General features: G+C 47.7%; 2 protein-coding genes across 2 annotated transcripts in view; both read right to left on the reverse strand.

The window, feature by feature from the left end:
- The window catches only part of Hhipl2 (HHIP like 2), a 22361-nt gene extending 8496 nt beyond the window's left edge, over positions 1–13865 (reverse strand). Inside the window, exons 1-6 of the mRNA XM_036202579.1 lie at positions 13514–13865; positions 8435–9087; positions 6490–6633; positions 4720–5051; positions 3084–3210; positions 2695–2837 (exon numbers count right to left, since the gene is read on the reverse strand). Coding sequence (XP_036058472.1) covers positions 2695–2837; positions 3084–3210; positions 4720–5051; positions 6490–6633; positions 8435–9087; positions 13514–13828 — 1714 coding nt within the window. The 5' untranslated portion in view covers positions 13829–13865. The remainder of the gene's footprint in view (positions 1–2694; positions 2838–3083; positions 3211–4719; positions 5052–6489; positions 6634–8434; positions 9088–13513) is intronic.
- Positions 13866–17631: 3766 nt separating this feature from the next.
- Taf1a (TATA-box binding protein associated factor, RNA polymerase I subunit A) overlaps positions 17632–24269 on the reverse strand; it is a 36568-nt gene continuing 29930 nt past the window's right edge. Inside the window, exons 11-12 of the mRNA XM_036202823.1 lie at positions 23466–23587; positions 17632–18436 (exon numbers count right to left, since the gene is read on the reverse strand). Coding sequence (XP_036058716.1) covers positions 23469–23587 — 119 coding nt within the window. The 3' untranslated portion in view covers positions 17632–18436; positions 23466–23468. The remainder of the gene's footprint in view (positions 18437–23465; positions 23588–24269) is intronic.

Below are 24269 nucleotides of genomic sequence, written 5' to 3' on the forward strand. Positions count from 1 at the left end.
AGGCTCTAAGGCTTTGCCGAGTCTGCTACCCAGGGTGGCAGGTATTGAAGACACTATGGCTTCACATACTGATAAGATAGTTTATAACTGTTCTGAGAAGGGGTCCAAGGAATGGGAACACATCCTACAATTTCTACTGACTAGAAACGCCAAACATCTTCAGACATCATCAGATAAAGGAGCTGTCTTCCAATAGTTTGTGTGAATGCAGGCCACTCTCTTTCAAGAACCCTCCAACCATACAGAAACTCCAAAGTCGGGGGTGGGGCTGTCTTACTTTGAGTTCCCGTTACATGACTACAGCCTGTGTAATGTATATGTTATGAGTATGCTCTAGATTTCCAGTTCTATCTTTAGGCGGTAAATACAAAGGGCAAATTTTATCTGTGGTGTCCAGCTAACCTTTTAATATCTATTTTACAATTTATTTGTTAATTTTGTGAATGTGAGGGGCATGTATACCACGGCACGTGTGTGGAGGTAGGAGGACAATTTGCAGGAATCTGTAGTTCTCTCCTCAGGTCCTGGGTTCGAACTCAGGTTATCAGCTGATGTGTCTTGCCAGCCCCTCTATTGTAGGCAGAGAGATAGCTCTAACGCAGTGGGACTCACTGCTAGCGTGCTTGCTTAGGCCAGCCCTTACCTAGGTCAGCTTGCAAAGTGGCCCCTGGATAGCCAGGAGCCAGCTAGCCACTCAGCCTCACTTCCATTACACTGGAAGCCAGGCTGAAGAGCTCGTGAGTAAACTGAGGCAGAAGTGGAGGCAGGAGTCTAGTTCCACTGAGGAAACAGAAAGCTGTAACTGAGCAGGAGACAGTGACCTTCCCATCTGAAAGAGTCTCAGTGGGGAAGAATACACAGTGACCATGGGGTGGAGCTTGCTTGGCTAAGTAAGGCACAAGAGAAAGGAGCTTGCCTGGGGGCAGCTTCTCTGGCCTCAGGGCTGATCTGGGACAAAGCCTTGGCCAAGACCCACTTCCCAGAATTCAGCCGGGGACACTAGCCTTGTTTGCCAGGAGTCTGACTGCTTTCAAAAGCAGCCTGTTTTCTCCTTCTGACAGATGCCTGCAGGCTGTACAAACCAAACCTCCAAAGCCAGGGTTCTGTGCTGTTTCAGAGGCGTTTCAGCACCTCCAGGCAGGCCAGCCTCTGGGGTTGCAGCTCTATCTACCTTTTGGGAGGTTCTAGCAGAAAAGCCCCACCAGGGTGGATGGCTTGCACAGATCCATCATCTTCTTTCCACTGAGCAGACTCCTGACAGCCTGTGGTTTCTCTACTTCTTTATGGATTTGGATTCCCAATTTGTAACTCATATAGACTTCTTCTATTTAAAAATCCTGAATTTCCCAAAAATACCCTCTTCTGATACAGAATGTTCTTCTCAAAGTATCCATCTACAGATAGATGGGAGGAAAGGAAAAGGAGCTAACTGGATGTCTTTACTACTTACTCAAGCTAGGTTTCTGTGTGGCCCACCCTGAAGCCCCACGTGGAAAGAGGCTAATCTCGGGGACTCTCACAGCCCTGGCCTCACACCTATAGAGAATCTCAGGTATCTATAATTCACAGATACTGGTCTTTGCTTTTTTTGTACTCTCTCTGTCTCTGTGTCTCTGTCTCTGTGTCTCTCTGTGTTTCTGTGTCTGTCTATCTTTCTGTGTATGCATGTGCATACATGTGTGTGTGTGTGTGTGTGTGTGTGTGTGTGTGTGTGGTGTGTTGTGTTGTGTTGTGAGACAAGATTTCATATATCCAGATTAGTCTCAGACTTGCCCGGTAGCCAAAGAATTTAGCCATCGTGAATTTCTGATTCTCCTGCCTCTATTTCTAAATATTGGTATTACAGGAATGCACCCAGGACCTCAGGCACGCTAGCAACTGAGCTACATCCCCAGCCTAAGATGTCATCTTACTATGTTTTTGCCATTTAAGCTTGGTTAGATAAAATATCCTGTGCATACTTAGGTAAACAAAGTGGAATTTCTTTAAAATGTTCAATTTTAACCTTTCAAAATGAAACATTAACTAATGGAATGCTTAAATTAAAAATGAGTTCTCTGGCTATATGTTTTTAGGAGCATACATGTTCCACAGACATGAGTACATATCTTAGCTTCAATCATAATGATGTCCTTAGGATGCACCTTCCCACCTCTGTTAACTGACTGTATACCTTGCTGCCTACCCACCCCCATACACCTTTTACATCCAGATCTCTTTCCTTACAAACTCTGGCAGAATCAGGAAGACCCTAAGCCAATCAGTGAACACAAATCTCCCCCTAGACCATCCAAGAGGAGAAGAACAGGTTGCACATGTAATCTGACCCTCTGGGCCTTGCCCACATTCTCATCCTTGTTTTAGAATAAAGTCAGCAGAAGGGCACTACACGAACCTCTCCAAAGTCAGAGATGAGAGCACAGACCCAGAGGTGTCCCTCACAAGGAGGTGTGCTCTTTACCACAACAGGGTGGCGTGTGGGACAATCAACAGTCAACCCGTTTCCTCCCTGGTGACACTGAAAATGTCACTGTGTCACCTGCCACTGAGGTTACTAATTACCCAGCTTGTCATCTAACTCAGCTCAAGGATCGCTGTGAAGAAGTGATGGTAGTCACTGTTCAAATGACAACCAACGTGCAGCTGGTGCCCGTGGTTACGGAAGAACAGCCCAGCAGGACGCAAACAGGTTACCAGCTTCGTCTTCCGCAAAGGAGATGATGAACTTGCTGTAGGTGCTGATCAACCCAGGGAAGGCACAAGTTGCGTTGCCGAGGCAGATGTCTCGCTTCCTCCATTTCTTGGTTTTCCTATCTTCCTGCAAAGCCATAAGTCGACTAGATGAAAAATAAAACCTTATGGTGTAGGAATCCGTATTTCCACTCCAGAGATGATTTCCCCACCAAGAATCAGGGATCCTTAAATACTATAGCACAGGGTCTTAACTGAGCATGGTGAAGTACACTTCTAAGAGGCAGGAGGATCACCATGGGTTTGAGGCCATTCTGTTCTACATAGTGAGCTGCAGGTCAGCCAGGAATAGCAATACCTTGTCACAAACAAACAACTAAATACTTCCTTACCCACTCATGAAGTCCCCGAAGATGTAGAGGCCATTGAGATTGGGGGATTCACACCCACGGTAGACATACCCTCCAGTGACTGACTTTCCCACCTCATGGCCATAAGCATAGATGGGCAGAATGTCATCTGTCAGGACCAAGAAAAAAAGAGTAGATATCATGCCTGAGTGGAGAGTTCTAAGGAATCAAAAGCAGGCTTCTTAATGAAACTGACTGAGTTAGCTTTTGGCCATTAGTAAGACAGACAACTGAACCAAGTGTTTTTAGGTTGTTTTTAGTTTGTTTTTTTCTCAACACAGCGTTCTAGCTTCCCTGACACCTGGTTCCCCGCTTAGACCCTCAGGCCAGGTCCTTGGGTGTTAGCATATGGGAAGTCTTAAGACATGGGTGGAGGTGGAAGGCTCAATAAGCACAAAGCCAGCCTGGGTTAGGTGAGACCCTACCTCAAAAGGAGGAAGAGAGGGAGAGGGAGAGGTGCTAGTCAGTCTTCAACTTGGAAGGGGTGGAGCGCCTAAATACCCCTTGATTGTTGATTTTGAGGGGCTGCTCTCTTCCTTGTGTGTATGGAATACCATTTTTGGGGATGTCCCAACTGGGAGACTGTTCCTAGTTCATACAGCCACCAAGTGAGCTCTACCAGTGGTCCTTAAAATGGTATGCCGAAAAGCCATCAAGGCACTTCTTTAAAGTACAGTTAGTTCCTGTACCCCAGCTCACCCAAAAAAATGTACGCGCATTATGCCTGGCACACACCATATGAATGCATCTTTTTAAAAAATGTTTTGCACTTATGGGTGTGAGCACTTGTCGTGAGGACAGCTTTCAGGGGCTGGTTCAAATCTTTTATCACGTGGGTCCCAGGATCAACTCAGGTCACCAAGTTTGGCATCAAGCACCTTTACCTGCTGAGCCTTCCCACTGGCCCCAAATCAATATCAACTGGCTTTATTTTCTAGTCCAGAGTTGGTCAACATTCCATAAAACAGAGCCGGTGTCCCAGTGGTTCGAGCAATGGAAGTTCCTACAGAGAGGAGTTCCGTGAGAACGAAAAGGCTGGGCATCCCTGGTACTCAGGAAGCTGAGGCTGGAGGATCAGGGACTCAGGGTCAGGGTCGGTTCAGGCTTATTCAGACCCTGTCTCAAGAAGCAGAAACAAAAACAAGCCACACAGTAGTCATTCAAAACTCTGTGTTTGGGGTTGGGGATTTAGCTCAGTGGTAGAGTGCTTGCCTAGCAAGCACAAGGCCCTGGGTTCGATCCTCAGCTCCAGAAAAACAAAAACAACAACAACAAAAAAAAACAAAACTCTGTGTTTGTATGGCAGCCCCATAGAGAGAGAACGATATAGGAAAATACCAGATCCGCCAACATTAGGGAGCTACTCCCCACACCATGCAGGGTGTCCAGCTGGCCTTGAACTCCCTATATAGCCCAAGTTGGCCCTGAAGTCACAATCCTCCAGCCTCTGCCTCTAGCACTGGGATTCTAGGCAAGTACTACCACATCCAGCAGAGATGGACTTTCAAAAAGCATGGACACAGTGTGTCAGGGACAGCAGAGGTACCACTGGAGACAACCTTCCAGGTACTGCCAACCTAGTCAACTCATTCAAAAGCCCAGCTGCCCTCTTACTTACCCAAGGAAGCATTACGACAAAGTTTCTTATCATAACATTCAAATCCTTCCTTCGCCCTCCAGCCATAGTTCCCGCCTTTAATAATGAGGTCAACTTCTTCAAACTTGTTCTGACCCACATCCCCACAGAACATCCGCCCTCGGCCCTGGCGGGTAACGGGGTCCCCTCGGTCCACGGCACAGCGCCACATGTTTCTGACCCCGTAGGCGTAGACGGCAGGGTGGGCACCCGGCTCAGAAACAAAGGGATTGTCCAAGGGCACTCGGTACCGGCGGCCATCCGTGCCTGCCCCGTTCACGTCAATCCTCAACACTTTCCCCAGCAGGGAACTTCTGAAAGTCGAAAATCGGAGAAAGGGGCATGGGTGAGCAAGGACACCAGTAAGAACTGCAAAGGACCTGAGGAGAGAAGAGGTGTTGGGGGTGGGGTGGGTGCAGGACAGGCTGAGAGCTGGTGGCAGGAGAGCTGGAAATCCAGGGGAAAGTGACCTACTTGGTTCTTTTAAATCTATACAAGATGTTTAAGAGTTCCTCACCTCTGGCTCAAGGATATCTACTAGAGAACATGACACCATCCTGCACCATGTGACCCTAAGTAAACGGCAGCTTTTGTTTTCTATCTTAATGATAGGTGCTTTCCAATTTGGTCTAATATTATAAATTTGAAAATAAATAATGGTTTTCATTTTCCACAGATAGAAAGAGAATAGACTTTATTTATTTATTTATTTGTTTGTTTGTTTATTTGTTTGTTTATTTACTGAGAGGCTCTTCCAATGAGTTTGACTGCTGGCCCATACTCTCCTATCGCGTAGGTAAGTAACACTGTGTGGCATTGCTGATGTAATACTTTTTAATGAGCTATTGTGCACATGGTTCTTGGTGAAATCCCTGAATGACTGCATTCAGCAGACACTAGCTTAGTGTGATTAACGTTAATATTTCACTCCTACAAACAGTGGGAGGAAGTGCTTCCTGAGCGCAAAGGGCAGAATGGCACCGATGGGCTCTGACACCAGTGTCCCAGTCCCAGGGTCCGTCATTTACCTACTGTGCTTCTTCTTTTTCCGTGGCTGTAAAATGCAAACCAAAATCCCTTCATGGGAGTTTTTCACACATATTTACAGGAGGCCTGGCACTGATGTCATAACAATGAAAACAGATGACATTTTTCTTGCCCTTGAAGCAAGTCATGTTCTCAAATATAATATACAGTCTGACTGAAGCAGTCACTGTCAACATACTGGGCACTCGGTATATATCAGCTCTTATTAACTGGCTTCTCATGTGTCTCGGGACCTAGTACAGAGACTGGGACACACTGCTCAATACTACTCTTAAGCTGGATTAGATGGTTGTTGTCATAGAGCATCCTGATAACATACATTTAATTTTTAAATTCTTTTCTACACAGCACTGTGGTTGTTATATTAATCATTTATGTATTTATCTATCTACTGAGACAGGGTCTTGCTCTGTAGCTCTGGTTGTCCTAGAACTCATTGTGTAAACCAGGCTGGCCTCAGACTCACAGAGATCCACCTGCCTCTGCCTACCAAGTGCTGTGTGCGCCACCACACCTGGCTACATTAAGCATTTATAGTATTTACAGAAAGCCGAAGGGTCCTGTCACGGACTCCTCCCATCAGCTCCTCCCACCGGCTCCTCCTAGAGAAAGGGATTAGATCTTCTAAATTTGACTCTGGCAGAAAGAACATTGAACCAGAGGTACACTCGAAAGAAACAGGGGCACAGCCTCCATCCAGCTTACTTGTTCTGAGCATTTCCAAACTTGCCAAAGGGATCTCCAGCCTGCCCCCCATCCCCAGTGAATATGTACAGACAGCCATCCAGGCCAAAGAGAAGCTGTCCCCCATTGTGGTTTGAGGCTGGCTCATCTATCTCCAAGATGACCCTGGAAGAGAAAAAGAAACGATACATTAGGCTTTGGCAAGGCTGAAGCTACATGCTCTCGAGACACCCAGAAGTTGGCTGGCCCAAGCCACCAAGGTCTGCAAAGTTAGCCAAGCCTGGCTTCAGTCTCCAAGGACCACAATGTAGGTGGACTGGGTCCCTGAGGGGCCCCATGTTTCCTGGTGTAATTCCTATGTGAATCTTTAAAATTTTTTTTTTCAGTACTAGACATTGAACCCAGTGCCTTTGCACAGGCCAGGCAAGCAGTCTGCCACTGAGCTGCCTCCCCAGGCTTCTGTACCTTTCCTGTTTCACACCATGACCTCGAAAGCTGAGACACAGCCAGGAAACAGCCACCCCTCTCGGGAGTTCACTTTCTACCCCAGCAGAACTCCCCATCCCTTGCTTAGAGAGGCAGATGGAGCAGGTCATTCTGTCTACGATGGGAAAAGAGCCGGGGCAGGAAGGGGAGGGAATGGGAGAAGGACGGTGATGGAGAGACAAAGGTGAGGGCGGAGCCCGCTAGAACTGGTGTCTCATCTGTCCTGGTGAGCAACATGGTATGGTTAGAGTCATCTGAGTGGAGAGTCTCAGTGGAGGGACTGCCTCCTTGGATTGCCTTGTGGGCGTGTCTACAGGGGACTCTCTAGATTGTTAATGCGCGTGGGAGAGCACAGCCCACTGTGGACACACCATCCTCAGGCAGGTGGTCCTGGGCTGTATAAAGAAGCTTGCTGCTGGGCGGTGGTGGTGCAGGCCTTTAATCCCAGCACTCAGGAGGCAGAGGCAGGCGGATCTCTGTGAGTTCAAGGCTAGCCTGGGCTACCAAGTGAGTTCCAGGAAAGGCGCAAAGCTACACAAAGAAACCCTATCTCGAAAAACCACAAAAAAAAAAAAAACAAGAAGAAGAAGCAGCTTGCTGAGTATACGCCAGCTACCAAGCAGCATCCTCCATGGTTCCTGCTGTCTTTATTGACAGTGTAATGATTTCCTCAGTTGGAGGTAATGCTGTATGGAGTAGCAAGCAGGCCTACTTTGGAGTCCCTGCTTGAGGTCCTGCTCTGCCTTTCCTCAGAGGGGGCCTGTGGCCTGGCAGTGTAAGTCAAATAAATCCTTCCCTCCCCTAAGTTGTTAGTCATGGGACCTGTCACAGCAGCAAAGGAAAACCACAGCACCATCTAACCATGCATCAATAGCTTTATGGCCCTGTGTCATAGCTCCCCTGGGAGTGAGAAAGCCCACACGAAAGGTAAAGGGTTTGATTTCTCGTGGCCACACAATCAATTAGAGGCTACTGTTGTGTTTGATATATGATCTATCATCACTTTAGAACTCCTTCTGGCTGCCAGGCCTGGCTTCTTTGTAAACACAAGTTAAGCCTGACTCTAACTGGGATATTTAAGCAAGGGCTATACCTCATAAGGATGCTTTACTCTAGAGTTACCCAGGTTGTCCTCATCATCAGTAGTGACTCTTTGCTCAACATGTTTTCATGTGTACTACTTTTTTCCTGCAAGTATGGGGTTTTTTTCTCCTGTATGCAGTTCCAGCAGATGCCAGGAGAGGGCAGTCGTATCCCTCAGAACTGGAATTACAGATGGTTGTGTGGGTGTTGGGGATTGAACTCAGGTCCTCCGCAAGAGCAACAACTGCTCTTAGCCCCTGAGCCAACTGTCCAGCCTGTTTTCTTAAGATTTTAGGCTAGCACTCAAAAAGCCCAGGCCTATTCCTCCTCTATCGCCCCAAGAATGGACGGGCATCATTCGGGAGCACAGTTCCAGGTTCTCATGAGATTATTTCACCTCTCTGATTTGGGGTCCGCTTTGTTAGGGTCAGACAGAGAAACCTTCATCTCACTTATCCGGATCTTCTCCACCTTCCTCTTGCCCAGACATGAATAATAAATGTAGAACTTGCGGTTGCGGCGGAATCTGGGATGAAAAGCCAGTCCCAAGAATCCTCTCTCATCCCCAATCCACGGTGTGGTCAGCACCATGCTCTTGAGATCCAGGAAGGGCTGTTCCAGGCGACTCCCATCAGGGAGGTAGACCCACACCACGCCTACCTGCTCAGCAACAAAGAAGCGATGGGTGTGGTCGCCAGCATGTACCATGGCCACCGGGTTCCTCAGCCCATTGGCCACCTCGGCCAGGCAGAGCTGCAGGCAGCCCTGCTGGTCCTCAGCCACCACTCCCAGGTTGCGGTTCAGCTGACTGTTCCTCAGGACATTGGGGAAGCAGTAGTCCTCGTCGGGAAGGTTGAGGAGGTGGCAGAAGCGAGCGCCATCTTTTTCATGGGTCTCCCGGAGGCTGCGGTCACTGGTTAGCAGGGAGATGGCAGCGCGACAGTTGTGATGGAAGGCAGAGCAGTAGTCAGAGCAGAGGCCCGGGAGGTTCCGGAGGGGAGTCTGAGGGTTCTCGGCATCGTAGAGGTGGGCTGCGTAAGGAGAGCACTCCTGGAGAAAGAACAGGAGGCGCCATCACACTTCGAACAAGCAAAAGAAGGAGAAATGGTCTGGTAGGGTATCGGCATTCTGGAGGTTTGCATACAAATTGCTGTTAATCGTTTCTCTGGGACCCCAATTTCTGGTAGAGTTAATGCACCCGGAGAGAAACCTCACACATTCACTACACTGCGTCTAGCATTTCAGTATCTTAGTTCTTTTTTAAAAATGTTTATTAGCAAATGTTAAGTTGTACACAATAATGGGTTTCATGACATTTTTATGTCATATTTTGATCATAATTCACCACATCACCTCTCCTGTCCCCTTCCCATCCTCACTGATCTTCTTCCCAAAGAGCATTCCATCTACTGTGTGTGTGTCTGTGTGTGTGTCTGTGTGTGTCTGTGTGTGTGTTTACAGGGGAATGGGTGACAGTTTGGTTACTAGAACAAGGCATCTTGTTTGTGGTTATACCACTGAGGAAAATGTTTCTCACTCTCTGACCATCCACTAACTAGGGCCTATGAGCCCTATGAGCCCCTCCCCACTCCACAATATGCTGTTAGATCTTGTACAGCTCACCACAGCTCTCAATAGCCTAGTTCTTGACACTTAAGGTTATATTACGTGACGGATGGATATCTTTTAAAGATTTGTCTTCATTTATGTATATATGTGGATGCCTGTACGAGTTTATGTGCACTGTGTGTGCAGGCATCTGCAGGGGCCAAAAGAGGGCATCAGATCCCCTGGAACTAGAGATACAGATGGGTGTGGGATGCAGGGAACCAAACCCTAGTCTTCCAAAAGAGCAGCCAGTGCTCTTAACCTCTGAGCCATCTCTCCAGCCCCAGAAGAATAGTTTTTAGAGACATTTTTCAACTGTTCCTTTTCTCAAGATGAAGCACCATGACACAAGTTCCGTGTCTATTAAACCCAGACACCTAGTGCTAGGATTCCAGTCTGTGTTCCTTTGTGTTTAAATATTTAACAATTCAAACTTATATAACCAAAAATCTTCCCGAGAGATTAAGATGTCCAGTCATTTCTTCATGTACTAAATATTTGTGTTTGGCATGGGCAAGGCACTATGCTGGGAATTTCAGTAATGAGACTGCCCTATACATAAGTGTGTAAGGATTAAATGTCCAAGGGAGTACCTGCTGGTTGACCTCCTGGAGTCTAGGACCTAGGCTATAGCAATTTCAGGAGACAACAGAATTCTGTAGTGATAACAGACAGAGGCAATGGAGACTTGGAAAGTAAAAATGACAGCTGAGTGGTTTGAATGACACTGGCCCCTATTGGCCCATATATGTGACTATTTGGTCCCCAGTTGGTGGGACTGCTTGGGAAGGACTGTGTCCTTTAAGGAGGTGCATCACTCGGGGTGGACTTTGGGGTTTCCAGTGCTCTTCCTCTGCCCCATGGTTGCGGCCAAGATCAAGTGAGAGATGAAGAAGAAAAAGCATGAGAGAAGTATGAGGGGGTGAATGGGTGAAAGGGAGTAAAGAGTGAGTGAATAATATAGGATGTGTGTGTGAGTGTGTGTGTGAGTGAGTGTGTGAGTGTGTGTGTGTGTGCGCGCGTGTGTGCAAGTGTGTGTGAGTGAGTGTGTGTGTGTGTGAGAGGTGAGTGTGTGTGAGGTGAGTGTGTGTGTGTGTGTGTGTAAGAGAGAGAGGGCTGTGTGGAAGAGCTGCTGCTACGCAGAGGAGGAGCTGTGCCCAGGAACTGTGGAAAGTGCTGTGTGCTGAGCCGAGCGGCAGTGGTGGCGCACGCCTTTAATCCCAGCACTCAGGAGGCAGAGGCAGGCAGATCTCTGTGAGTTCGGGGCCAGCCTGGTCTACAGAGTGAGTTCCAGGAAAGGCACAAAGCTACACAGAGAAACCCTCGAAAAAGAAAACAAAACAAAAAGACAGGCTAATCTAAACAAAACAAAACAAACAAACAAAAGTGCTGTGTAAATGAGATGCTCAGCTGTGACTGTGGAGACAAGGAAGATGAAGCTGTACAGAAGAGAGATGCAGAAGAGAAATGTATGTAAAAGAAAGACGTGCAGCCATGTGAAAAGATGTATGTATGTACAGATACGTAGCTGTGTGCAGCAGTGTGGAGATATGTGGCTGTGTGGAGACAAAGTCAGAGACCATTCTTCAGATGAAGTAAAAGAGAAAGTTAACATCAGAAAGCAAGTGTGTTTGCTTATTTAGAAATACCCTCAGATAGAAAAGGTCTAGCCCTCGCCACCTTCGTGATTTTCTTGCATTACCCTGGAGGTGACCTTGGAGAGGGCTCTCCAATGGGCCCCTGACACAAGCCCTTAGTGTGCCCTTTGCTCTGCCATCATGGATTCAGAAGCCAAATCCAACGCTTTCTTCTATATGCCGCCTTGGTCACAGCAACAGAAAAGTAGCTAAGGACAGACGTGGGGCAGTAGGGTAGAGGGGACTCCGTCGGCCACACTCCCAGATCACTGGCAGCTCTGGAAGCTGAGCAGCCTGTGTGACTGGACTCACTGGTCCCTTTACAAGGGACAGCAGCACTTCTCGTGTGTACAGAGTTCCACTGTCCTCACTTACTCCCCCTTGATGGCACACTAGAGAGCAAGCCCTCGCCACTGGGAGAGGGGAACAAAGAAACCCAGAGATACACAGTATCTCCCCCCCAGGACTGTCTGTTCATCCAGGCGGCTTGTCAGAGGAGCCACACAGAGCAGAATGGCCCACTCTCTAGGGTCAGCCCACCCCATCCGCCCCCTCTTGGACAGCGAAGCAAAGGGAGAAGGGAAGAGATGGTAACATACCCTGGAACAGAAGCTGGCAGCAGAAATGTAACCATCACCCTGGCACGCTAAGGCAGCCATTTAGAGCCCAAGTTGTTTTGACTCGTATCAGGAACCAAAGCAGTGTTTCTCCAAGGGGGAGAAACTCAGGCCCAGAAGAGCCTCTGCTGTGTGTGTGCACCATTGCACCTCTCCCGTGTGCAAGGCCCACAAGCAGGCAAGCAAAGTGCACAGTCAACTTCTCACGGAGCTCATACTTCCTGGAGTTCAGAAAACCATTGCAGAAACGGGCCAGACATGATGCTGGTACAAAACTCTGGTGTGATGTAATCAAGAGGTCCTGATATCTGAAGCCAACCTGATTCCTGAAGAATCACTTTCAGGTGGGGGTAGGGGGAAATGGCCTTGTCTACTTTAACGAATAGACACAAGTAAGGTTATATTCTTCTTCAAGTTCAGTGAAACAAGGGAGCAGCTGGAGAGGACACAGAAGGGAGGGGGGTCTTCAACAGAGGACAGAAATAAAGTCTCCCTGCTATTTGTAAAACCCAAAGTCTGGGGCTGAGGAGACAGCTCGGTTACTGAAGGGCTTGCTTGCACGAGGGCCTGCATTTGGATGCCAGCCTGGCACCTGGCTCTGTAACCCCAGCTCTGGAGCAGAGACAGACAGAGGCTATCTGGAGCTCACTGCCCAGCCACCTACCTGAACCAGGGAGTTCCAATCTTACAAGACCTGTACACACACACACACACACACACACACACACACACACACACACACACCCCACATGCTCATCTCAGAGACAAGTCTCCAGGAAACAGCTAAGGGATGGTGCCCTGGCATGAGAACACAGCCCCAGGGCAATGCCACCAGGCGGCTGTCCAATGGCATAGCTGCACTATGATTCCTGCCTGGGATGTCTGTGCCCATGCATAGAGCTGGGGAGGCCAGCATTCTTGGGAACAGTGGCCATGGTTGAAAAGAAGGCTGGACCAGCCATATAACAGCCCTAACATACCCTGGAAGGCGTCAGGTCAAAGGTCAGCCTGGACTTCTGTGCCATCACTAGAGCGCTGCCTTGTTAACAGCAGCTGCTCTCCCTGACACCCTCCCCCACCCCCACCCCCACCCCACCTTCGTGTTTTCAATCTCAGCTCACCTACGGTGATGCCTCCCAAGTGTGGATTTTGGCTGCTGGTGAGCCTGGAGAAGAGAAACTCTGAGTCATCATCACCTCCCAGCAACTTGAGGCTCTCTCCATCCAGCTCAGGAGCTCTGCAGACAGTAGCCCAAGCCCTGGCCCCACCACTGTCACAGCAGAAGCCCCCTTTGCAAAGCACCCACCCTGGCAGGTGCCACCACGCCCTCCCTTGTACGATCCATAAATGCCACGGGAATGCTGTGCCCAGCTCTCTGGTCCCTATAGGCAGAGAACTCCATGAATACTTCCCAGTCTTCTGCTGTCTGGGGAAAAACCCCAGAGGGAAGAGTACGGAGAACCAGTGAACACTCTCTCCTCCAGCTCTCCAGGGAGGCACCTGGCAAGAACGTCCTAGCAGGACCTGCCATTCAGCCCAGCACCCTAAAGCCAGAAAGCACTTTTCCAAACTTGCTCTCTCTCCTCCTCCTCACAGGATTACACTCAGACCCACCTGGCAAAGTATGTCTTTAATGTAACCTCCACACAATTCGTGGCCCTTCAGGTCAAAGTAGTTCATGATGTCCCAGTACCGGGCAGCGATGCGGTGGTCCTTGTGCTGATCACAGCAGCCGAAGGAGTCATAGTCAGAGCAAAACTCCAGGTGGAGAGGAGGACGGAAGGGTGGTCCATAATCCAAGCACTGGGGGTGTCCCTGCAGAAGGCCCACCCAGCCCAAGAATGAGAGGCCCAGGTAGAAAATGCCAGGAGACAGCCATGCAGCCGGATGACCAGGAACAGCCTGTGGGCTAGTATGTTTTCCCAGCATTTGGGCCTTGGGGATTCTCTGCTGCCGCCTTCCTGGGCTTGGCCAGTCTGTCCAAGTTCCCTCCCCCGCTCCCAATTTCTCTTCCTTTTCTCTCCCTCACATCCTGCCCGAAGTTCACTGAGGTGGAGTCCTTTCTCTGGACTGGTGGCTCAACACACCTAAGTGATATGAGTGAAAGGTGTCCTTACCTGGCAGTTCTGTCTGAAAGAAAAGCTGGAGCAAGCCTCAATACTAGTGCCAAGTGGTTGGGGCTCATGGGTGCTTAGCCAGAAGGTGTGATGGTGCCAGTGACCTAGGGGCCGTGATTCCTCAAGCTGCACAGAATTCCCACCATGCTGGGAGCGGGCCAGGAAACTCCCACCTTGTTTACGGTTTCTCTGCAGGCTGAGCAGCACATCACACATCACAGAGTCCCAACGGCAGACTCTGTGCAAGGCAAGTGTCCAGGTTCATGCAGTGTGGAAGGGCACAGAGGACAACTGGTGTGGGTCTGGGAACACGTCAGGGAAGGATGTCTGGTGTGTGCTTAGACAGCTTGGAAGGAAATGTCATCCATCTTGCATCCCCAACAAGAAAGACACAAGCAGTCAAGGGAGGGAGTCTCAGTCACTTTACTCTGCTGCAACAAATGGCACAGACTGGAAGGTGGCTTGTTGGTAGAGTGTTTGCCTAGCATGCATAAGGTCCTGGGTTTGATTCCCAGCACCTCACAAACCAGACCTTGCTGTGTACAACTGTCAGGTTAATACTTGGGAGGTAGAGACAGGAAGATCGAGGGTACAAGGTCACTCTTGGCTACAAATCAAGTTTGAGGCCAGCCTGGGCTATATGACACCCTATCTCAAAAGTACATAAAAATACCATAGACTGATTAGCTTATAAATAGTATACATTTTTCTGTTTAAGAGACTGGAAAACTCAAAATCAAGGAGCCAGCAAGTCTGGTGTCCAGTGAGGAATCTTTATATCCTCATAGTAAGAGACAGGACAAACCCACCCTCTGAAGCCCCCTTCCAGGCACCCCAATCGCCTCCTAGCAGGTCAAGGGGGTACATGGAAATTAAACACAGGGTCTCACATATGCTGAGCACACCCTACAACTGACCTGTACCCCTTAGCTGCTATAGTTTAGGCATCAAATATTCTCTAAAATGCATACACTGAAAACTTGCCCCCCCCCCCCCCCCACCAGCTTGTGGAACCATTGGAATGTGCTGGAACGTCCAGAGACAGAGCCTCACAGAAAGAAATCAGGTGCAGAGGGGGTGTCCTTGGCAGTATGAGACCCCACCTTGTCCTTTGCTGTTTTCCAGCTGCATGAGGTGAGCAGCTCCACTCTACCACATTCCCCACGGTTGTGAGAGGCCGCATCCCAGACCCAAGTACGATGGATGCGGGACCATGGGCTGAAACTCCCAAACTATGGGTTCAAACAAGCCTTCCCTCTGATTATCCTGGACACTTTCACGGTAACGGAAAAGCTGGCTTACTCTTCAGCCCAAAGCCTGGCTCTTAACACTAACACAGTGATGGGTTTCAACATACAAACTTTTCATGAGTAGATCACCGTGTCCCAGAGAACCACAAAGACCAGGAAGCCCAGAACACCCGACTTCCTTTATTTTAGCCACATCTATGGCTGCTCTGATTTTATATAATCCATCGTGTGTGTGGAGGGTGGGAGGGCAAGCCATGGTACATGTGGAAGTCAGAGGACAACTTTCAGGAGTACATGCTCTCCTTCTATTATGTGGGACCCAGGGATCGAACTCAGGTTGTTGGGCTTGGCAGCAGGCACATTCACCTGCTAAGCCACCACACCAGCCCTACAGCTGCTTTAGAAGCACTCTTTTCCGTGTACATTTCATTAGTATTTAAGACTGTTTTGCTTCATATGTCTCTGTTACCCAATAGGCTTTTTAAGACAGGGGTCTTACTACATGGCCCCAGCTGGCCTGGAACTCCCTATGTAGACCACACTGGCCTCAAATTTACAGTGATGCCTCCCGAGTGCTGGGATTAAAGGCATGTGCCACTATACCCACCTGGCTTTTAGTTAATGGCTGAATATGGAACCCCAAACTCGCACAGCCCCAAACCCAGAGGGCATGAGTCCACGCAGATATTTAGTACCTGACCTGAGCCTCCTTCGAACATTTCTGTGATTCCACTGGAACTGTCAGAAATCTTTCCATGACTCCCCCCCCCCCCCCAGCCCTGCTGTGCTTCTAAAGAGGACAGCCCAAGTAGCTTTCCCACTGACCACAGGAGAGCCATTACCAGGAGGACATTAAGACCATGAGCCTAGGGGTAGCTAAGACTCTGGATTTTAAAAGTCCCACAATATTTAAGATACAAACAAAACCCATAAAACCAAGGGTAAGTCAGAAGTGGGTGGTCAGGGTGACTGTCAACACTACACCTTGCTTTCACTGGTCGGCTCACTGGCAGGGCTGAGGCTGGAACCCAGGCTCTCATACACACTAGGCAAACACACCATCCCTGAGCCAAATGCACGGCCTCTGCTTCTGAAGGCACAGGCTTCTGTGACTGTGCACTTTCCACAGGGCTGTTTACTCAAAGGTCAGTGCCTGTCATTGCTACGGAAGCCTTGCATGGGAGCAGTAACCCTTGGCCCAACATCGACCAGTGAACTCACAGTCACCTCCAAAGCACCTGGGCCTGGGTGAGGGGGTGTGCATCTCCCAACCTGGAGACAATTTCTTGGTCTTTTATTAGCATTTATGTCTTGGTCCTTTTCCTTTGGCCACACACACACACACACACACACACACACACACACACACCTACCTCATGGAGATTTTCCTGTTTGAGGCAGGTGCCCTTGCATAGATTAGTAAGGCAAGATCAGCAGTCCACTGGGCACCCTGACACAAACTCCTGATTAATGTCACATTTCAGATACAATCACACAATGCGATGTCATTTTTCAACAGATCCTCAGTGTCAACTAAGTAATTATTACTGTATGTAAGGTGCTATGTAGGAAAAGGAACACTGATAAATAAGCCAGATGTTTCCAATGCGCTCTGAGAAGTTGAGTGTGGTGGCAGATACCTGGGAAGCTGAGGCAGGAGGCTCAGCAGTTTGGGGCTAACCTGGACTACATAGGAGGATGGAGGAGAGAGTGTGGTGGTTTCAAAGAAACTGCGCCCAAAGGGAGTGGCACTGTTAGGAGGTGTGGCCCTGAAGGGGGTGTGGCCTCGTTGGAGGAAGAGTGTCACTGTGGGGGTGGGCTTTGAGGTCTCCTGTACTCAAGCTATTCCAAGAGTTCAGTCTACTTCCTGTTGCCTGCATATCAACACGTAGCAGCTACCTCTCCAGCACCATGTCTGCCTGCATGCTGCCATGTCCTGCCATGATGATAATGGACTAAACCTCTGAACTGAAAAACTAGTCACAATTAAATGCTTCCCTTTGTAAGAGTTGCTGTGGTCATGGTGTCTCTTCACAGCAACAGGAACCCTGACTAAGATGGGGGAGAGCATACAACAATGTCCAATAGGGAGGCAGCACCATGGAGGACTCGCAGGAAGGAACGGTGACACCAGACATCTGAACATCGTAGACTGAAGGGGGTTGGTACAGAGCACTGGCAGAAAAGAACAGAGTTAGGTAAACTTGGGGATCACGTCACCGCTGAACCATTAGAAGCAGACGGAGCTGGAGAACTGTCTGGACCTATCTGATAGAACCAACTCAGGGCTGAAATCACGTTGGTGTTAGGGTCCACAGAACACCCCACAAAGCAAAGACCACCGCTCACATATGCAATCAGCAAGAACATTGTTTATTCCAGCATGCAGGGGTCTGTCAGCCAGACAACAAAATGGCTGTGAGACTCCATTTACAGGCAGCCAGGAGGGGATGAGGTCATCCTGAACATGACTGGTTGAGGCTCTTCTTCCTGCTTTAACAGGGTGCAGAAACCGATACTGAAGCTGCATTAAACTCAGGGCTAGTGGAGGCAAGGGCCAGGAGAAGCCTAGCCACGGTGCTGCTGTGGCTGCTCAACACCCATCTTTGAAAAACACATTTGTAAGTTACTGTGTTAGGTTGCCTGGACTGCTGGACAAAGCACACACACTGAAAGGTTCTCAAGAGAAGACTTAGTGCCTCTGAGCTCGGACGGCCCTGAAGTCATGGCAGGTGCTGGCAGGGCTGGTTCCTTCCGAGGGCTGAGACAGCAGCCTGCGGTGGTTCTCCATCCATCTTCTGTAGCTAGGGCTTAGCAGAGCTGTGCCACCCCAGCTGCTGCCTCACGCGTAGATGCCGTTGTCCCATGTGCATGTCTGTTTATATGAGAGCACAAGCCATTTGGATGCAGGCCCACTATCATGACCTTAGTTTATTTATGTGCAGACATCTCCAAATGAGGTCATCTCCTGTTCCCTGCAGTCCAGCTGTAGGCCACGCTCCCCTCTTGCAGTCTGCAGATGAACAGATGAACCTGATGATGGAAAGCAGCTCCTGCGTGCATACCATGCATCAGTCTATAAAGCATCTTTTCACACCTCATCTCCCAGTCTTCAAAATAATTCTCGGAGGTGGTTAGGCATACATCCCATTACCAGCACGTAGACAAGCCTGCAGAGTCACAGAGGTTCAGTGAGATACATAAGAATCCCACCAGAGGGCAAATGGCAATAAAATCCAGTATTCTGATTACAGCTCGGCATGATTTACCAAACTCAGCAATCACTTTTAATTGTTCTTGAAGGCACACTAACTGAACATGGCCACAGTGATGGGGAGGTTACCTGTGAATTCAGGGTAGAGTCATGATGGGAGCTGTGAATGAATCATTATTCCCAGAGTTCAAGGCCAACTTCCTATCTATACTTTCCACATCTTCTGTGGGGACTCTCACTTAGCAGCCTATCATCTCTTTTTAAACTGTTATAACCAATACTATTACCCCTTACTAAGAAAATCCATACACCAGGCCCCACAGCACCCACTCAATGGCTACCATTCTCCCATTACGCACTGTTCCAGAACACAGGGACTGCACCATTAGAGGAGTGTTTAGATGTGCTGGGATTTAAGACCACCAGGTCTTTCTGACTCCAAGGTACTTTGGGGTTGTTTTTGGAGGGAAGATCCATATACAATCATCTGATATGGAACAGTCAGGATATATAAGACAAATGAGTAATAAAAATGCAAGGAACCTGATTATGAAAACGAGTAGAATCCTAAGTAGATGCTTTTTAAGGGAAGACACTGAAATGACCCCCAGGTGCACAGAATGATGCTCACAGTTGTAATCAGAGAAAAGAAAATTAAGACAAGGAGGCGCTGTCTCACACCTGTTGGGCGATTATCAAAGAGGGAAAAGCAAGCATTGGATATGGAAAAGGGAACTCTGTGTACTACTGATGGCAATGTGAACTGTTTTTTTATTACATTATCGTCGTTGTTGTTATGGTGGTGGTGGTGGTGGTGGTGGTACTTGAGCCCAGGCCTCATGTATGATAGGCAATGCTCTCCCACCAAACTACAGCTACAGCCTAACATGCTCATTACTGAACAACACGGAGGCTCTTCAAAACTCCAAAGTAGAGTTGGCATCTATCAACAGGAACTGGGAGTTAGGACTACAAATATATGATCCCTATGTTCACTGCAGCAGTATTCACAACGGTTAAAAGGAAAAACAATCCAAATGTCCTTTAATGGATAAGTCAATAAGAAAAAACAAGATTTGTGTATATTCTTCAGTGATTTGAAACAGGTAACTCTGGGGGCTAGAGAGATGATGGCTCAGTATGAATGCATACTGCTCTTGCAATTATGTGAGAGGGACAACTGCTAGAAATCCAAAGCAGGGATCACAATTCAATGATGTACTGAGCCGCAGTCTGTCAAGACATGAAATGCTAAGTCCTCTGACCACATTTACATACACACCACTAACTGTGGAGATGATGATGATGATGATGTCTTGGTTGTCAACTTAATTGGATCTGGACAGTTCTTAATGGTACATCCTAGAAAGACTCACTCATGGGGAGAATCTTTCCAGAGTGGGCTCCAGCCTCCAGCAGTGGACTGAGTACAGGGGTCAGAGAGGGAAAACTGCTGCCTTCTGCTGCCCCCTTCACCCTTGCTGGGAAGTCGATTGCTAGCATGTACCCTATTGCCACCAATGGTGCTGCAATGACCCTCCACTGACGTTGGAACCCAGATTCTTTGGCTTCCAAAGGGCACTGAAGACCAACCTCTCTCCAGAATTTCTCCAGGCCCTCAGTAATGGAATAGGACTGCTGAGGCATTTGGCCTCATGGACTGAGCAGCTAGCACAGGGTTCCCAGTTCCTTCAGTGTGCAGACAACCACTGTTGTGCTGTTTGCATTGGCCAATCTAACCAGCAAATCCCCTTTGTGTTACGTATTCATGGCTTCTTCTCCTCTAGAGAATCCTGATAGATACAGTAACTACGCAGAGGTAATAGATTACCTTGATTATAGTAATCACTTTACAGTGTGTACATGTACCAAGATACCAAGCTGTATACCTCAAAGATATACATTCAGAAGTTTCTAGGAAAAAGCAAAAGAGACTTAAAGTTCTGTTAGCTCCTGTTCTTTAAAGGGTCCTCATGCAATCATGATGGATACTTAGCAGCTAACTTGACCCACTATTAACTACTATCCTAGACAACAAACTAAATGAAAGCAAGCCAATTTTAAAAGAGAATGCTTAGCAACTTTGCCAAGCCACACACTACCAAATGAAAAACCCAGTGCTGGGTGCGGTGGACACTCCTTGAATCCCAGCACTTGGGAAGCAGAGGCAGACAGATCTAAGTTCAAGTCCAGCCAGAGCTACCCAGTGAAACCTTCTCTCTAAAACAAAACAATAAAACCCAGGATTCTAACTGTGGTGGTATGAATGAGAACAGCCCCCACAGGCTGTTTTATTTGAATGTTTTTTTCCCAGCTGATGGACTGTTTAGGAAGGATTAGGAAGTGTGACCTTCCTGGAGGAGTTATATCACTGGGAGTGGGCTTTGAGATTTCAAAGCCCCACATCAGGCTCAGTTTCTCTTGGTTTCTGGCTCTCTGGCACATGTTTATGGACCAGATGTACACTCTAGGCTACTGCTCCAATGCCATGCCTGCCTGTCTGCCACCATAGTCCCTGTCATGATGATTATGAACTAACTCTCTGAATCACCTAATTAAATATGTTCTTCTGTAAGCTGTTTGGTCATGCTGTCTCTTCACAGCAATGGGACACGAAGTAAGACACTAACCCAACAGTTTCACAAGACCCTACTCTTGGTACAGGCTTGCTAAGGCCACCCTCAGTCACTTTCATACATTTGTATTTACTTCAACTCACTTATTTACCAAACCAGACACTGTTAGGTGGTGGGAACATAAAGATGTTTATGCCTCACTAACATACTAATGAGAAAGGCAAGAATACAAAAGTAATTAAATGTGGTAAGTTGGTAAGACGCAGTATGGGGGCTCCTAGGACACAGAGAGGGGAGTCTCCAAAAGCCTGGGAGAGAGAACAGACCTAGTTTGCTTGAGCCAATGGCCTCAGGGCTGTGAATCCTCTCTCTTCTGATCCTAGCTACCCAGCTTAGTGCTTCCCATGGGGCTGGGAAGAGAGGTGGGGTCTGCGTGGTTGAGGCCTGACCCTGGAGAGGTTCTTCATCTCTGAGGACCAACCTCCCCTTCCTGGTCAGAAGGGATAACACAAAAGTGTGCTGGTCTGCAGAAATGGGAGTTTCCAGGCCCCTAACAAAACTTGGCATCAGTCACAGTGCTGACCTCAGGGTTGGCAGACCTAAAATAATTCCTATGGGCGTTAAATCGCAGTGCTCTAACTGAACACGTGCTAGGAAACTCTAGGAAGGAAAAACTAGACACTGGAGCATACACATGTGACAGCTGAGGCAGAGGATTGTGAGTTTAAGGCCAGCCATGTCTACACAGGCAGACCTTGTTTAAAAACCAAAAACAGAACAAGAGAGTAAAGTTTTGCGTAGAAACCAAGCACCACAGCCACTCACCTCCCTTTCCCAGTCCCAGAAAACTCGGGGATGCATAAAGCCTAACTTAAGATTTCAGGAGTGGTGTCCTGCTAATCTTGGCCTGTACTCTGGGGTATGTCTGGGCACTTGCTACCATGCAATCCAACCACCCGCTCTCAGGAAAGCTGGTCCTTTTAATGTGCAAACTCCGACTTGGTTTACAAGTGATGCTATGACACACCCACTTGTTGCATTTGTCCATTATGAAGTTATTTGTTAAGATGCCCCTCCCCCGCGTACAAAATACTACTGAGATAATAACCACTGACAAAGTCTAACCTGCCCAGTGTTACTGCACATGACTTAGGACTGGGAGGGCTGGAGGCCAATGGGGAACCGTGTGGTTTGTCACCTGAACACCAGTAAGCCTTCCTGGAATCCGAAGACCAGCCACTTCAACAATAACTGCACAAGAGCCAAGATCATTCTGAAGAAGCATTTATCAGCACAATACGCTACAGAGCCCAGCTAATTAATGTTCCTGGAACACGTCATTGGCCTCGGGTCAAGCTGTCCCACTGGGCTTACCTTGTACCTGTGGGACCTTATTTCACTGGTAGAGATTCTACTGCTATGTTCTCATTCCCAAGAGAAAAGGAGAGGGAACATCTGAGTTCCAAAGCATATCCTAGATCACCGGGCCCCTGTAGGTTAAACCACAGCCTCTATCACTCTGACCCAAATGTCCTCCAGAGTCAAAGGTCCCTCACTTGCTCCACTCGCTCTGCTCAAAACTGACAGAGAAAGAAGCCCTTTCCTGGGCCCCTCTCCACCTCCTCAACAGGTCTCATCTCTAATACTTCTCTTCATGGTGGCCAATGGGACATGGATCAGTTAGGACCTCACAGCACACGCACTCATGAAGCACACATCAGTCAAAGGCAGGCCAGCGGCAGAGAGGAACTACTCCACAGCTATGTTCTCCCACTAAACAAACACTGTTTCTGTTTAAAAAACAAAAACATTCCTTTCTCAGCTTTCTGGCTAAAATCAAGTGTAAGAATCATCCTTTAAAAATGTGCATGTGGGCGGTGGGAGGAGGGAGGAGAGGGGAGCTGTGGGTGGTATGTAGAGCAAGTAGAAAATTTCTTAATAAAGAAAAATGGGGGGAAAAAAAAGAAGCCGGAGAGTGGTGACACATGCCTTTAATCCCAGCACTCAGGGGGCAGAGGCAGGCAGATCTCTGTGAGTTCGAAGCCAGCCTGGTCTTCAAAGCGAGTTCCAGGAAAGGTGCAAAGCTATACAGAGAAACCCTGTCTTGAAAACCCAAAAAAATAAAATAACAAATAAATAAAAAGATTCGGAAAAAGACAAAAAAAAGTACATGTAATGTTACAAAAAAGAAAAATATAGGTATAAACATTTACAAACAGCAAAGGCAGTGAGACCATTTCCCTTACTGTGAGTAAAATGAAATATGAAAAAATATAAAAAAGGGGGGTGGCTAGAGATATGGCTCAGCTCTTCCAGAGGACCATGGAACATGCACAAAATAATTTAAACAACCCTCTTAAAATATCAAACCAACACATTCAATAACCATTGAGCCATAAAACAACTTACAATCTAGGTGCAGACATCTGGGTTTACAATACTATATTTTTTCACAGACTTCTTCATCCGCTTTATTTTCTTCTTCAAGGTTCCATGATCTTGTTTTAAAATATACCGAAAATATCTACAACCTAAAAAATAAAAATAAAAGTTTTAACATTTATCAATTAAGTATATTTCTTCATACTATATATACTACATACTATACTATACTTTTAAATTTTGCTTCAGTCCTATAACACTAATGATTCATTTGTGTCACAATGTAAAAAGTAACTACTTGAGAACCCTGTTCTTCCACTAAACAAACACTTTTCCTGTTTAAGAAACAAAAACACTTCTTTCTCAGCTTTCTGGATAAAACAAACGAAGAATCATCCTTTAAAATGCACATGTAAAAGGCATCCTTACTAAAAGCTTCACCAACGAAAGCGAGTACTGCCTGCAAGGCTTAGCTCACCCATAAACACTTCAGCTCCTTTTCCACTGTCCCATATTACATAAACCCACTTATCAAGGAGCCTTCCAAAAGCTAATTTACCCTAGCCCAGCTCCCCTCTCAATGCCAGCTTCTAAATCAGCTACAGTGGCGTCTCTCAGTAAGACAGTTTTCTGTAGAAAGCGGGAATGTGGAAGATTAGAATAAACACATTATAGATTAGAAACGATCAAACACGGTTCCTTCTGGTCTTCTAGCAAGCAGTGGATGGACGGATATCACACTCTGACCAAGGTGCCTAGTGCTCCTGAGAGTCTACACGCCCTTCAGTCTCACAATGCAAAGATGACACTTGTCAAGGGTTTCAGAGAAGT

This window comes from Onychomys torridus, chromosome 11, assembly GCF_903995425.1.
Source record: "Onychomys torridus chromosome 11, mOncTor1.1, whole genome shotgun sequence".
Lineage (NCBI taxonomy): Eukaryota > Metazoa > Chordata > Mammalia > Rodentia > Cricetidae > Onychomys > Onychomys torridus.